General features: G+C 32.0%; 1 protein-coding gene across 17 annotated transcripts in view; it reads left to right on the top strand.

Annotated features, from left to right (window-relative positions):
* Window positions 1–14,007, top strand: part of LOC126753563 (sodium/hydrogen exchanger 3) — a 56,923-nt gene that overhangs the window by 19,522 nt on the left and 23,394 nt on the right. For 5 of the 17 annotated variants that reach the window (XM_050465094.1, XM_050465088.1, XM_050465083.1 and 2 more), the window contains exons 4-16: window positions 1,389–1,585; window positions 2,376–2,496; window positions 2,578–2,716; window positions 2,792–3,009; window positions 3,117–3,409; window positions 4,737–4,862; window positions 4,924–5,111; window positions 6,556–6,694; window positions 7,226–7,240; window positions 9,610–9,666; window positions 9,924–10,007; window positions 10,141–10,219; window positions 13,019–13,138. In XM_050465094.1, coding sequence (XP_050321051.1) covers window positions 1,389–1,585; window positions 2,376–2,496; window positions 2,578–2,716; window positions 2,792–3,009; window positions 3,117–3,409; window positions 4,737–4,862; window positions 4,924–5,111; window positions 6,556–6,694; window positions 7,226–7,240; window positions 9,610–9,666; window positions 9,924–10,007; window positions 10,141–10,219; window positions 13,019–13,138 — 1,776 coding nt within the window. Of the gene's footprint in view, window positions 1–1,388; window positions 1,586–2,375; window positions 2,497–2,577; window positions 2,717–2,791; window positions 3,010–3,116; window positions 3,410–4,736; window positions 4,863–4,923; window positions 5,112–6,555; window positions 6,695–7,225; window positions 7,241–9,609; window positions 9,667–9,923; window positions 10,008–10,140; window positions 10,310–13,018; window positions 13,139–14,007 lie in introns of all 17 variants that reach the window. The other 12 variants (XM_050465095.1, XM_050465085.1, XM_050465098.1 and 9 more) reach the window with 9 other exon arrangements.

The following is a 14,007-nucleotide window of genomic DNA, read 5'->3' as shown; positions in this document are numbered from 1 at the left end:
AGTGTACCTGTGAATTGATCTAGCCATGATCGTCTACCTGTAAACATCCAAGTCAGTAACGCTCAGTTTCTGAGATTTTGATTTGAAAGTTTCCATCACATCCTTTTCTCCCCAAGAAACTGCTCATATGTCGGAGTCGTCGATATCTAACCACTATAACATATATAAAGCCATAGAAACATACCTACTAAAAGCAAGCTAAAGCTCTTTTTATATCATTTACAAAATCTTGAAGAAATTAAGTTTTTCAATTACAACTTAAAAAACAACTTCCAGAAATTAAATTTTCACCAAAATTTGATTTTCTCTTTTTGTAAAAACGTTTGCCAAAAAAATTTTACTTTTTTCCCATCGACTTAGGTATTTATGTTTTAATTAAAACACGTTTTTTTTAATTTCTATTTATTTTTTCTTATGATCTTGTAAGAGGTTCTGCTGTCAATTCGGAGGCACTTTTTTGCTGAGAGTCTGCGAAACAGACGTCATAATGGCCGAGTTTTGAAATTTTCACAAAATCTTTATAAAATATGTACCTTTCGAACAATTAAAAGTTTGATTCAAAAATTAAAAAAATCTGAAAATAAGAATATAAAATCTTTGCTCGACGAAAACCATTAACCCTTAACGCTCCTACAGTGCAATATTGGATTACCATATGTAAAAAGTTGAAGAAATACAATATATGTATCTAAGTTTTCTATATTTAAATATAGTCTTGAAATACTTTATCCATCCATATGCTTAGCCATTGTGCTTTTATACCTGAGCTGCTCTTATTACAAAGCTATAACTGTCAGTGACAGTAGAAAAATGCTCAAAAAAGTGTACAAAAATAAATAGAAATCACACTATGTATGTTTTTACAAGTGTTTTTCAAATGCATAAGCACTCACGTTGCATCCGGAATATGGCACTTGACTGTTCTGTGACCCCTTGGCATCAATACAAATACAACGAAAGCACTGACATTCGCTCACTTCAATTTGAAGTCATCGCACGTGCGTCAAAAGCATAAAATATCGCAGCTAACATGATTTCCATTTACATACACATATTTGTATGTTTATAAATACATATGTACAACTGTGTATGTAATCTGTGAAAGCTGCACAGGAAAATAGTAGAAGCTTAGAAGAAAAACATATTGCAGATACTTTTAGACACACTATTTTAGTACATTTTGACAGTTGCAGTGCTTGAAAAACTGCCAGTTGTTGCTGTTTGTTAAAGAAATTTTAGGTTTTTAGTCAAAAGGTTTTCCAATGTATATGTAAATATGTATACAAAGCTACACACTATGATTACAATATCCCTATATGACTACCAAATCGGCAAATTAACTTTGTCGTGTAAATTTGTATATCTATATTTTCATTATTTATTTTAAGGTCTATCTCTTTGGGGGTGCGGTCTGACTGGGATGTTTGGACCAGAAGTGCCACGGTTTTTGGACACTTTCCTCTTCGCTGCGCTCATTTCTGCTGTTGATCCTGTAGCTGTTTTGGCAGTTTTCGAAGAGATCCACGTTAACGAGGTGCTGTATATAGTGGTGTTTGGCGAATCGTTGTTGAACGATGCTGTGACAGTAAGTAGTTGAATATTTTTGTTTGGTTAATATGGAAACTTCGAAATCAATATATTGTTATATTTTTGATTACATAATAGATTTATGTAAATTAAGAGGGTATTCTAGTCTACAGGCCCGAATTTCAAGCGGTTTTTGGCAATTGATACAAAAAAAAATATTTGAAATTTTTACCATACATTTTTTTCTGATTTGTTTATTTATATTTACAGTACAAATACAAAAGTTAATAAAAAATAATAATATTTTTCAATGAGTTAAGCGTCCTTGAAGTGGACGGGAAAAAAGGCCGTGTTCTCGTCGCCATGAATTCTAACGTTGTGGTCATCTGAAAAATAAAACAGATGGATTCATAATTAGTACGAATGTCGCTATCATAAGAAGATTCAAAACTAAAAAAAAAATGTTTCATAAAATGGCGGCTACCTAAAAATAAAGATCGGTCACCAAATTTAGTTTTCAATAAATCGATTATGACATTCGCTGTTTGGCTTGTGGCGCCGTCCTGTTTGAACCACATATTGTCCAAGTCCATAACAATTCGGGCTTAAAATATTCGGTTATCATTTAGCAGTAGCCATTCCCATTCACAATAACCTGTTACTATAACTTAAAGACTTAACTCGTATCTAAAGTATTGAATTACTAAAAGAATTCGATTTTTTCAAATGTCTATACTAGAATACGTCCTTAAGGAATATTTGGTATTTTAATTATCTAACCTTTAATTAATGTCGTTGAAACCCATTACCAATATATATAAGTAATTCTAAAATTATTTACTTTTAAGGTCGTAATGTATCATATGATGGAAGTATACAACGAAATCGGCATATCAAATATAATAGCTCAAGATATTGCTAGTGGTGTAGGTTCATTCTTTGTTGTTGCCATTGGCGGTACTGTTATTGGTATGTAATATATTTAATTTTATACAAATAGTACAGTTCCCTATTTGGCACCAGCTTTATGTTAACTCTGCTCTCTTTTAGGCATCATTTGGGGCTTCCTTACTGGTTTGGTGACGCGTTTCACCGATCATGTGCGCGTGATTGAACCGATATTTATCTTCGTAATGGCATACTTGGCATACCTCAATGCGGAAATATTCCATATGAGCGGTATTTTAGCGTAAGTAAAAACCGTTTTCATTACATACCGTTAACATTGCATACAAGTAAAATTTAAAATTTAATTGTCCTTCAGTATTACCTTCTGTGGCATCACAATGAAAAACTATGTTGAAGCGAATATTTCACAAAAATCACATACAACAATAAAATACGCACTCAAAATGTTATCCAGTTCATCTGAAACAATCATATTCATGTTCCTTGGTGTAGCAACAGTCAACAATAATCACGTGTGGAATACTGCCTTTGTGCTGTTGACTATCACATTTTGTTCGGTGTATCGTGTGTTCGGTAAGAATGCCCAGCATCCTTTAGCCTAATGTTTAAATGTGTACCTAGATATATAATGTACTATGTATGTTTGTAAATTATATATGACATTTCTGTTCTGCACACAGGCGTTGTGATATTATCTGCATTAGCGAATCGTTTCCGATTGCACAAATTGTCACGTGTCGATCAGTTTGTTATGTCCTATGGCGGCTTGCGTGGTGCGGTCGCTTTTGCATTGGTGCTGCTGGTTGATGAGCGGATTGTCAAGCAGAAAGATATGTATGTGACAACCACAATAGCGGTGATTTATTTTACCGTTTTCCTGCAAGGCATAACGATAAAGCCGCTGGTAAAGATGTTGAATGTGAAGCGAGCAAGCAAGCGGAAGCCGACAATGAATGAGCGCATACACGAACGAGTAAGTTTCATTGATATAAGAAATATAAATTTGCGTAACTAAATGAATAAAGGTCCCTCACCGAAAATAATTTTCTGGCTTTACATACCATAGCCCAGCCAATTATGTTGTAAATGGTCTTGGTGTGGTGGAGGGTACTAGAACAGACCAAGGAAATACGAGAGTTTTCAACGAGCAGCTTCAGTATGTGTGGTGCTCTAAGGTCCACTCCAACCATGGCATATATTTTGTCCATAGATGTGTATGTCCGCGAAAGTTGCTGTCTGACTCGGAGAATCTGGGTTTTTAAATGAAGACATGTCTAAATATTCGAAGATCCTCCCATTCTTTGAGTTTATACCGGATCTTTTGGATCATGGAATCGCCTAACTGAACTCTGGCAGCCTTTCTCTGTTCTCATACCTGCGAGGAAGTTATGGGTGGTTAGAAGTCGTTGGGGGAGAGCGGTAGTAAGCTTCTTTACGGATGGATCAAAGCTTGAGTGGAAGGTTGGTGGAGGGGTATATTCAGTTTCAGGCTTCCCGACTATTGCCGTTTTTTTCAAGTCGATGTTGCGGCGATTAAGGTAGCAGTAGATTTACTGCTTCCGAGTTCAGCCTCCTTCAAAGAACTGACTATCGACTCTGAAAGCAGATCGACAGTACTAGCCTTCAACTCACTAACCGTAAGCTCAAAGCATTTAAGGAATGCCCAACTTCTTTATCAATAGCATTAAATCACTTTGTGATAAGACTGGTAATGGGAGCCAGTAAAGCTGATGAACTGACAAGATTGAAATGGTTCGGTGCTCCCCTCATCTCGTGTGTTATACTACTGAATAGCTGGGCTTCAATCGGCTCAATCGCTGTCACAAAATTCCTTTTGGCCCAAGATGAATATGAAGATATTAAGCGAGCTCTTTTCCCTCAGGAAGGCTAGCCTCTATATAGTTGTGGGGTCCATGCTGTTAGGTTGAGATCCGGCTGCCGTCTGCAGAAACTGTTTGGATGAAGACGAGGTGTAAATATCTCAGCACTTCCTTCTTTATTGTTCCATGTTTTCGAGATTAAGACTCAAACACTTGGAAGTTAACACTTTCAAATATCCCACCGAACTGGTGACAAAACAAATTAAAGGCTGGCACTTTTTTTTAGCTGTCGCAAGGCATTTTTATGACATATAAGTTCGAAGTACAGGGGTTTTATTTTTATGGATTCACTGAGGTCTACATTTAATAGTCTAAGTGTGATCTTTGGATCAGCCATCAAAACTAATCTAACCTAAACTAACCGAATAAAAAACAACTAATATTGAAATATAAAACTTATACTTTTTTCAACTCGAACAGTTCATGGACCATTTAATGGCCGGAATTGAAGATATAATCGGCAAGACTGGCAATTATAATGTGCGTGATAAATTCAAGCGATTTGATAACCGCTTTATTCGGCCGCTGGTAATCAGAGACCTAAAGGTAATGAACACTTTTGGCATTGTGTTATTTATTAATTAACCATTTTTAATTGGTTACATAGGGTGCTGAACCTAAAATCATTGAAACCTATTCGAAACTCACGATGCGTGATGCTATGGAGGTAATGCGTCGTAATCCATCAACCATCGGACAAATAACGGCCACCGAATCGATGAGTGCACTATTTCGAAATTACACCAGTAATTGTATTGGTGGAAGGTGGGCACCGCCAACTATTTACACAACATGGTAAACGAATTTTGGAACAATTCAAAGAAAAGCAAAAAAAAATCAAAAATATGTGCATGTGTAACTATCGTGATAAAAAATATGTGAAAATATGCCACTTGTGAGATGGATTTAATTTTAATTTCGAATTTAAATTGCTTTTAGTTTTTATTTGGATTTTTAAATACTCTTTCCCGTAGTAACTTAATACTTTCATTTTATTTATATTTGGTTGGTTGTAGTGAGATTACTGTTAGCTAGCATGTGTCTCTGGTACTATAGAAATTATCTTTTTTTTAATTTATAAAAAAAATGTTGATTTATTTGTAGTAAAGTTAATATAATTCCATTACAGTAGCGTGCGTAAATTTGTGTTATCACAGTTCCCCTGAAAAAAAAATATTCCAGACTTTTATTTTTTATTTTTTGTTTATTGAAAAACACACAATTGGCAAGAAAACTTATTTTCTTTTAAACTCGTTAAAAACTTGTTATGCTCCCGAAATTTCTCGAATTTGTATAAATTTTCGCCTTTTAAATATTTACAACCAAATAGTGGTCCTATTCCTTCTTACCTTCTGAAACGCTAAATAAGAACTCATTCACAGAGAAAATTTAAGCTATGTTGCGTTCATTGTTTTTGCATAATCGCCCTTAAAGCTATCAGTTAATTAGCAGTAGTTAAATAAAATAGTTTTCAACCAATGAAAAAACTGTGTCTGTAGCTTGTTTTTTGTTGATCTTTCTTTCAATAAAAAAAAAAAAAAAAACAAACTAAAAAATAATAATAAAATTATATAAAAAATAAAAATAAAAAATGATAACAAAAAGTAATAAAAACTATATAAAACAATAATAACAAAATAATAAAAAAATAATAACAAAAAATTACAAAAAAAAGTATATAAAAAAATTAAAAATTAAATAAATCCTTAAACACAGAAATATGTTTATGCATAAATTTTCATAAAATATGCACTGTAACTAAAATTCGTTTACTTTATTATGTTTTTGAATAAATATTGTATGAACCAAACTTTAACTTTACGTAGAACACTTAAGATATACTTTCACCTCACACATTGCCTATTCGTTGTCTATATTATTTAACTATGTAAAATGCATCTCATTAAAGCTACGGATTTTCAAAACGCATGGTTTAGGTACAAGTGCAATATGCAGCTATTACTAAATTTAAGAAATTTCCAACAAGGATAACACTTAATTATTAAGCTCTCCAAAGTTAAGTAATTGAAAATAATTATTTTAAATAACACATAATTTTTTTTAATAAATTTATTTTTTTATAATAAAAAAAAATATTATTTTTTAATAACTTTGACACAAAAACTTTGAAAAAAGCATATTGCGTGCCTTTGCCATGTTTTCGAAACATTAAAAATATGAATTTATGCCCATCACTTAATAAAAATTTTAAATATTTTATTTACACTCTAAAAAATAGTCCAAGCCTTACCAATCTGGACAATAGTTGCTCACGAAATCTTGATATGCATGAGCTGGACTACAATCCGTCGAAGAAGGATCTTACAGATGCAAAAATACACCATCTGCTTGCCGAGGAGCTGAAACCATATAGAAGGGTTTGTATTATAACATTAAATAATTGCATAATTTATATAATTTCCTTTCTAAAGTTTTGTAGTATAGCTTATACCTGAAGTTAGTACAAACTACACCGATTTACAAAACAGTATATACGTGTACACTTACATACATATTATTCAATATAGACTTATTAACTTCTTATTAATTATGCATATTGCTTCACATACATACATTTTCTTCACAACACTCTCTTACTTTTCTTATACAGCTTTTATTGTTTTTGTATGTTATTTTTATTTACATACTATGCATACATGTATAAGTATTATTCAAATTTAAAAATAGCAAGTGTATTAATAATGCTCTAATTGATGCGCCGAAATTGAAATGTTTTCTTTTCTCTTTTTATGTTTCAACGAATCGCTATTCGCGTATTAAAAAACTATATATATAAATATTTATATATTCACGCATTATTCTGAAAATAATCGGGAAAACTAAAATGCTGAAAAATCTATCCAACTTCAATGTCAATTATCAAAATTGAAAAAAAATCTTACAAACAGGCATCGATGCAAATGGTATGGCTAAAATTGGTCATTTTACTATTTACAAACAATTTGCATCCATTTACTATTGCTACTTTCTTGTTGGTTGTTAATTGTTGTCAGAATTTTTTTTACCATTATCCAATCTCCTATAAAAATTATCAATAAACAAATAAATCGTCTATAATATAATTTATTAAACAAAAACATGCTAAGCAAAGCTTAAAATAATTAGTAAAAATGTTTAATTTAATGTGTTTAGCTAACTAAAAAAAGAAATAATTAAATAATATCTTATTAATTATCAGCTCATATATTAAATTGTGTTTATGTGTAATTTTTTTCAAAACTTTTAACTATCTTTGTACCATATATAATATTTATTTATAATAAGTGTCCTATATATCACCATTTCTTGCATACACAAACAAATTGCAAACAGTAGGCATTTTTTCTATTTGTAGACACAAATAAGTTACAAAATTTTTCATTTATCTTTGCGCTACCTTATTGGCTGAACCAATGTTTGTTCATATTGTTCAAAAAGCTTAGAACGGTGTTTCAACGTTTCACATTAAATACAACTTGTAGTTGAAAGTCGTCCGAGTCCATCACATTCAAACAGTGGTTCAGTCGTTTGGGTATTATTAAAGCAACGAGGAAATCGTTTTAGCACCAGTATTAGTGTCACAAGCCAAAAATATGTTCTTCACGTGTGTTATTCTTTGTATTTGGCGTCTTTTTACTAAATTTGCACCTATACTGGTAGTTCACATGTAAATCAAAGCTTTCATATGCACCATTTTATCTCACACAAATTATTTTTTAATATTAACCAATATTTGTCAGTTGTTGCCAATTATTAGTTTAATTTAATTGTAGCTATAAAAGTATAGGAAAACATATAACATATAGAACATTTTTAAATGTCAATGATAATATTTTTTAGGGTTGTATCTATTTGCAAGTCAGAAAAAACGCGCTTTTTTTCTCATATAAAAAATTTAATATTTTCAAATTAAATTTAATATTTTATATTGCTACAAACATACACTATGGTATTAACAAAGAAATTCTGAAATTTTTGGAAAAAAATATTTTAGACTCGTCCATTGCGACGCCATTTCCTAACTCCTAACTCCAAAGTGAAAAAATAGACTAGAATGTTGAAACCTTAACTTAGAATTTGGAGGAAGAAAAAAAAACTGAAAACTGGATTTTTGGTAGACATTTTTGCAAAAAAATAAAATTTCGCGAAATTTTTTTTCAAATAGTTGTAATCGAAAAAATCCTTCGTCCAAGTCTTGTATCTCAAAGACCTGTGAAGATCGGTTTAATAGCTCTACAGAAATTTTGCCAACCGCCTTCAAAAACACAGTTTCGAGAAAACGCGTTTAAAGACTGCGCACTTAGCCTAGCTAGCTTCGTGCGCACAAGTTCTCTCTGGCTTATCTCCTAAAGTATTACTTGAATCAACTTGAAAATTCAGGACAATATTTTTTAAATATTTTTCTTAAACCCGTAAACTCATGTAATCCCATATTGTTTGTCAAAATTGTTTATTCCCTAAAACATATGTACAAAGGATGTCGCTCGGTCAATCCAGCCGTTTCGGTAAAGCCGTTCCGACTCTAAAACAGTTTTCGAAAAAACGCGTTAATACTTGTATATTTGCGAGCCGAATACAATAATTTTTTTTTTTTTTTTACAAATACGCTCATATCTCATAAGCTATTAATCGGATCAACTTCAAATTTTCGAAAAATATGGTCCAATATATGTTAATTCGATATAGGTATTCGCAAAAAAATCGATTTTTTTTGATATTCACAAGTTGATATAACCTCTTAATTGCTTCAATGAACAATGATGACGACTATATTGATTTATTTATATGGTATACCGCCAACGTTTTTAAACACGGGGTTAGTTTTAATTTACATTGATAATGACTATTATACTATCATTGATTCAGTAACACAACTTACTAATTACTGCTATTTTTATTGCTATATAAGAGTTATATGTTGTTATTGTTATATCAGTATAACTGCATTGAAAAATGCTTTTAAATTCAGTTAAAATAGTACTTTTTGAATAAGCAGAGTTAAAGTAAAAAAATTAAAATATATAAAATATCAATGAAATTTTAGTAAAATTAATTATTATATTTTTAATATTTTATTATAATAATTATTAATATTTTATTACATGTATAGCCAAATTTTACTCCTGCTTCTTCTTCTTTACTTTGAATACTCGTAGGAGCTTAGTTGTTGCAAGCTAAAACTAATTTTTGAATTCTTAGTGTAAGCCTAGTGTTTTCCCTACAAAGCAAAAAACCGAAACTCAAACCAAAATCGTGTCGTTAATACCTTGTGACTTGCATTTTTATTTTACAGCACCGCCGCCTTAGTTATAGCCGACACGCAGTAGACGACAGAGATTTGTCTACGCAGGTAAGTCGCCAAACAAAAGTAGAAGTTTAAACCAACCTCAAATTAAGACGAAATTTGACAAATCTCTGTAAATGTTAACTTGCACCACTTAATAACAAAAATCTATGTGCCGAATTGTATAAATTGCAAAAAAAAAAATCCGAATACCCACTAATATCGTTCACAAGCATTGCAACAAAATGCATTCACTTGGAAAATATCGCATAGCTATTTTCTCATAATAATTTCAATTCACTTCTAATTAAAACACATTACAGGTAAATTACAAAATGCAAATGAACTTCCGACGAATGTTCAACGATCGGAAACATCACAAGCGCAGCAAACGAGGCACGAGCAAGGTATGTCGCTACTTTATACCTCTGTAACTACTAACAAATATACTTACATACATATGTACCTACACATATAAGTGTGTAAAATTCTATGAATATTTAAAATATGAGTATGACTAACGTAGCGTTTTATTTGCAGCAACCAGACGGCGTTAAACAGAATCACGTCTCTTTCCACGACTTCCAACAGAATGGCACAACGAAACAATTTACGCATGGTACGAACAAAACGAAACATCAATTTCGCAAAATTCTAATCAGAAAACATAATCACAATTCACTTAACAAATATCGTAGATTAGAAATAGGTAAATGTGCCAAAAAGTAAATTAAATACAAAAAAATCGATTTCAAGTGATTATAAACTTTAAAGGGTAGTGGAATTCAATTAGAACTCAGCTTTTGCTCTCCTTAAAGTGAGAGCATACCTATATTTCAAATCAAAACAATAATTTAGGTTAGGCTACGTTAATCTGACAGGCTAATGAGCCACACTTAGATTAAAAGTATATAAATATTAATGACTAAATGCAGTTATTTATTAGAGGAAACAAATATAGCTAATCTCTATTGAAAACTTTATGAAAATTAGGTGCATTTTGCAAAGTAAAAAACAATTTTTTTTTGTCATAGAGTTGGATCTATTTCGCACGTTTTTTTAGTTTTGTAATTAGTTTAAACTAAAGCCAATAATACTGCAGTAAAATATAACGATAATAAGCGAGGCAATTTAATAGTTTTTCTGCACATACTTTCTACTGCAACATCGTAAGGCCTCATTTGGTATATAGGAAGAGTACATAATGAATTAAATAATAAAATTCATATATTTTTTTGAAATAATTAAAATTACATAAGACTTCAAAGAAATATACAAAAATCAACGGCACTCAAAAATGTATAGGGGTTACATGGGTTTCCTCGAAAAAAATAAAAAATACGGGTTTAATTAACCATAAAATTGGTGTTCGACGGCGGAAAAACAAAAAAAAAATTGAAAATACAGTTTTTGGCAGAGAAAATTAAAATTTTGCTGAAAATTGCTCGACTTTTTTTTAACACATTGAGTGCCATGTCGCACATTTTCGTATGACAGCGATTTTTACGATTCCCTTGTCGTCATGCAGGCCCATGTCGTATAAAAACGTGCGACGTACGAAAACAATTATAAAATCCAAAATAAGCAATAAAGCAGATCGGGAATGGTTCAGATATAAATATATACTATTTTTAACCCCTTTACGGATATAACAAAAAACCAGAGCCCAGAGAAGATTTTTGTCAAATCCGCTTGGCACTGAACAAAAAAGAAATGCTTTATTCAGGATCTTGTAAATTATATTTTGAAGACCTTTGTGAAATTTCTTTAAAAACGGTGTAGCGGTTTGCGAGAAATTTCGGCGACCGATCTTGAAAACATAGTTTCGAGAAAAATGGGTTTTTTTTAATATTGGGAAGCATCAACAGCCGAAGTTCGGAACTTCAATCCGCTAAACTTTACCTACTGCCAACTCCAGACTCTCCCATGGAACCACCTGATTATGTATCACTACGTGGGAGTGATAAGAAATTTAAGTCTCTTCTATAGCACGAACTGATGGACGCCTAATCTGCTCTATATGTCACAGTTTTGTCATGATTGAGGCTGCCGCTTTGCTTTCCAGTTCTCAGGGGACTGAGACATGAGTTTCTTTAAAATTTCCAACATAAAACTACCTTGTACTTAAAAAGCGAGGGCAATAAAAGAATACATGCTCATTGTCTTCAAAGCACTCTGAACACGTCGGACAATTCGTCAATTACGGATAGCTTCTCAAGCATTCATGTCCACTTAGTATTTGGGTTAGGTGGAAATCGCAAAGTCGTCTGTCGATCCACGAATGGATGTCTGGTGCCAGTTTGTGGATCCACCGTCCTTTGAGTGAGGTTTTCCACCGCTGCTGCCATATTGTTAAGTTGTTGGTTCTCTCTTCTCTTTTGGATCTTATAGGCGGCTCTGATAACTGCACTGCGTTTATTAGGTGATCCTTAAATTTGAGTCTTGAGTCTATTATTACTCCCAGATACTTTAGTTGTGGCTGTGAATGGGTCTCACACTGCTCTATGGTGAGAGATATACTTTCAACCACTTTTCTAGCACTTATGAGCAAATTTTCTGTCTTTTGCTCAGCCAGTTCTAAATTCATTGAGGAGAATCATTGGCGCATACCGTTTATGCATTCAATTCATTTGTACCAGAGGTCATTCTAGGTTTAGCCACTGCTACCAAAATAAGGTCGTCTGCGTATGCAATTAATTTAATGGAGAAAAACGTATTTAGTGGCCATATATGTAGTAGACCTTGAGGGCGTAACTTTTCAAAGCTGTATCTCCAAAACTATCACTCGGATCAACTTGAGAATTTAGAACAATATGAGAGATGTTGTAGAATTAAATAAAACAATAAAATCTTTTTTATTGAATCCGTGAAACCCATATAACCCCTTGAGCAAAATAGTTATTGCATGTCAATTGAGGCAACCTTTGGTTTTTAAAAAATTTTATTGCACACAGCCTTTTTCAATTAAACCACAACGTTTCAAATTTACTAAAATTTACCTTTGCAAAAAGCACTTTTTGTAAATTTTCTTAAACTAACGAAAAATTTGTATATACAAACAATTTAAAAAATTGCGGCCCAAAAGTTTTCTCTTCCAACCATCTTACCTTAATTTTAACCATTGAAATTTCCACGAGCAATTTTCCCTACCCAGTTAATTTTTAAATATAGTTTCTCGAATTATTGTTATATTATATAAAAAAATGTAAACAAAAAATATTAATAACTTAGCATAGTTAATTGGCATTTATCGAAAATTTTGTACTTCACTACATATTGGCGACATTTTCTCTCTCCCTATATTTGCTTTCCTTTTTGCTTGCACGCCTTTGCGGACCTATTGGATGCTCATTAACTATAACTCAAACACATATAAAATCATGTACCATAAATTTTTAATATTCTTGCATATATAAAGATTATATTAACGATGTTCTCAATGAATCAGGAGAAGAAAATCTGGGTAAACTGAACGAGGTGACTGTGGTGAACGGCGAGGATTGGGATGACGGTTTGACATTTACGGCAAAGTCTTCGCGTAAGTACACACTCGCTTACATATGTACATATGCAATGAATGCATTTTTGTTTAGTAAAATTTTTGTTATACTACGATTATTAAATAATAGTTTTGTAAAATACATTTTATGATTTCATTTAAATAATGTATTTGCTAGTGTATACGCACACACACGCACCAACTTGCTGTTGCATCGTTGACATGTATTTGTTGGCGGTGTAAGCTGAGTGTGCGTGTGTGCTTATGTAGCAATTTGTTGATCAAATTTATGTACCCTCTACTACTACTACAATAAACAGCATAAACGCTAATATTCTACTATACCTTTGTTCAACTTTTACCCAACATTAACGCTTATTGTTGCTCTTAATTTACAAAATTGTATCTACCCAGTTTCATTTTAGTTTGCTAAATTTTAAATTTTTAAATATTTAATTTTGTTAATTAAGAGTTTGCTTAGTACAAGTAATAATGCGAATATCATTTATCCAAATTGGTTGCATAAGTATAATTTCCCAAATTTTTCATCAGAAATATATATTTGCATATTATGCGCATATGCCATGAAATTTGAAAAACAAATATTTTTTATATAAGAGATTTTACTATAAATCAATGTAGACAAAAAATAAGAATAAAGTTACATAAGTTTACAAAAAGCGGAAAGTTAGTAAATATTTTCAAAATACGATTAAATAAAATAACATACTAAAACTCCTCATCGAGAATTTCGCCTGGTAGCTGGCAGATGACACGCGTGATGTTTTACTCCAAGGCCTGAATCGACTATAGACTTTACATATCCCACAGGAAAAAGTCGAACGCTGTGATATCACACGATCTTGGTGGTTAATCGGACAGCCCAAAACGTGAAATTATCTGCTCAG

Source organism: Bactrocera neohumeralis, chromosome 3 (genome assembly GCF_024586455.1).
Source record: "Bactrocera neohumeralis isolate Rockhampton chromosome 3, APGP_CSIRO_Bneo_wtdbg2-racon-allhic-juicebox.fasta_v2, whole genome shotgun sequence".
Taxonomy (NCBI): Eukaryota; Metazoa; Arthropoda; class Insecta; order Diptera; family Tephritidae; genus Bactrocera; species Bactrocera neohumeralis.
The sequence above is the reverse complement of the archived record's forward strand: the minus strand, read 5'-3'. Positions and strand labels throughout refer to the sequence as shown.